The 2,167-nt window shown below is 47.9% G+C and overlaps 2 protein-coding genes across 2 annotated transcripts; both read right to left on the bottom strand.

The window, feature by feature from the left end:
* Positions 1-806: 806 nt before the first annotated feature.
* On the bottom strand, positions 807-1,820 carry LOC127049270 (oligodendrocyte transcription factor 3). Its single transcript, XM_050949879.1, has one exon. It carries the CDS (start codon positions 1,818-1,820, stop codon positions 999-1,001), a length of 822 nt encoding a protein of 273 aa, XP_050805836.1. The 3' UTR covers positions 807-998.
* Positions 999-1,820, bottom strand: LOC127050072 (oligodendrocyte transcription factor 3). Its single transcript, XM_050951606.1, has one exon. It carries the CDS (start codon positions 1,818-1,820, stop codon positions 999-1,001), a length of 822 nt encoding a protein of 273 aa, XP_050807563.1.
* Positions 1,821-2,167: the final 347 nt, after the last annotated feature.

Genomic DNA, 2,167 nt, shown 5'->3' with positions numbered 1-2,167 from the left:
GTCCATAATAAATATATCGATAGTTATCAAGAATATATAAAAAATAAAGACACGTTGTGGTCTTTGAGGCCCTAACAAAATATTTCAAGCAAATGCCCAGGAAAACATAACAAAACCCAACATAAAACAACAGTAAAGTTCCAGTGGAGTAACACAATGACCAATCCGCCCAGAGTCGACCCTGCATGCAGATAACTGAGCAAGGGGCGATGTGGAACCCAGCCAGCTGACTGCTACACACTGCACTTACAGCAGGAGATCTGGCAAAACAGGCTTTGGGGATGTTGTGCGTGTTTTGCACAATTTCTCTTTCTTGTTTTATACAGTCACAGACGGGAAAAGAAATGAAACGCTTTAGAGAATTCACTATTAAATCCTTGTTACAAGGAAAACTGCACCATTGCCAGTACAACATGTTTGAACGAGATTCAATTATAAGCATGCATGCATTCTTTTGAGCTACATTGTGTAAAAAATCATCACCATTCCTAGCTGTCATATCCTGGAGTGGAGCAGATGAGAGTCCCAGAAATGTAGGCGTTGCCTTTAAAAACAAACAAACAAATAAACAAACAAACAAACAAACCAAACCCCAAACAACTCATCGTCTCTTTGCAGCTGCGAACAGTACAATGACCACCCTGTCGTTTTTTGTTTTTTTTTTTTTTGCATCCACGTTAAGGAAATATTTACATTTTTTGTTTTGTTTTGACAACAGGGATTTTTGTTTTAGTATAAGAAGAAAACATGGCCCGAGAATCCAACTAAAACATTACCTTTGTAAGGTCCTTACTACACTAATCCCTTGTTACCACAAATGCAGTTTTGACAAGCTCGGATGTCAGTGGGAGGAAACACACTGGAGTTCAGCAAAGGAAAAGAAGCATGCATGCGAACGCAGGACTTCTTGTGTGGACTCTTCCTGCAGCATCACCTAACAGAACTTGTTTGAAAGGGTGATCTCTGATATAGCTAAAGAGGCTCTGGAGCTTTCAGTGTCACTTCAGTAAGTCCTTGGATTCTGCAGAGATCCTGCTCATGTTGGCTGTGGTGAGGGCAGACAGGTGTGGCGGAGGAGGCATTTGACAGATAGTGCAAGGGCAAGGCAAACCCGCCCAGTGCTGGAAGCCACTGCCAAGCTGGAGGGCCGGAGGAGCAGAAGGAGTCTTGAGTAAAGAGTGAGGGGGCCTGATCGTGCCAATCCCTGGTAGGGAGGCGGACAGCGGGGAGGAGGTGTTGGCTGAAGACAAGGCACTGCCAAGGATGGGGTGGACCTGGTGGACCGTGCTAGCTGCGTGGGCCGGGTGCCCGCCTGAGTGTCCCACTGTTCCGCAGTGAAAGGCGGAGTGGTGTCCTCCATAGATTTCACCCACCAGCCTCTTCATCTCCTCCAGGGAGCTGGTGAGCATCAGGATGTAGTTTCTGGCCAGCAGGAGGGTAGCGATTTTGGAGAGTTTCCTCACCGAAGGTCCATGAGCGTAGGGCATCACCTCCCTCAGCCCATCCATGGCCAGGTTCAGGTCGTGCATCCTTTTGCGCTCTCGCCCGTTGATCTTTAGCCTGAGCTGCTGCAGGTCCTGCTCCGAGAGCTGCTTCTTGATTTTGTATTTGCTGCCTTCCCCTCCGGCCTTGGAGCCGTTTCTGGAAAGGCCTTCCCCGGACATCTTCTGCACCAGGTCGCCCTGAGTGGAGGAGACCGAGTTGAGCCGGTTGTCCTGATGGTGGTGGTGGTGATGGTGGTGATGGTGATCTCTCAGGTACATCTCATCCATGTCTGGCGAGGAAGCTCTGCTGGAGACAGAGCTGGAGTCAGAATTCATTGTATTGGGGCTTCGGAGCAAGAAATTTCTTCCCTGCTCTGGAGAGGGTGAAATAGGATTGTTTAAAAAAAAATAATAAAATAAACTGCAGGCTCTGTGGGGGAGGGGGGAAGGTTCAAACAGGAGGAAAACTCTCCTTTCTCCCTCTAATCTGTCCCGCTGGCTACCCAGCCTGTTTACGGGATAGCTAGTTGGTGTATGCTTGAACTAACCTCAGCCTGGAAAAGAGGGGCTTTTATAGCGCTGCAGCAGAGAAAAGAGACAAAAGAAGCCCTCCTATCTATAATGGTCTTGTTAGGATGACGTGCAATTATTCAGGGCGGTGCGCTTTGACTGTCCCATTTAGC

This window comes from Gopherus flavomarginatus, chromosome 4 (assembly GCF_025201925.1).
Source record: "Gopherus flavomarginatus isolate rGopFla2 chromosome 4, rGopFla2.mat.asm, whole genome shotgun sequence".
Classification (NCBI taxonomy): domain Eukaryota; kingdom Metazoa; phylum Chordata; order Testudines; family Testudinidae; genus Gopherus; species Gopherus flavomarginatus.
The sequence above is the reverse complement of the archived record's forward strand: the minus strand, read 5'-3'. Positions and strand labels throughout refer to the sequence as shown.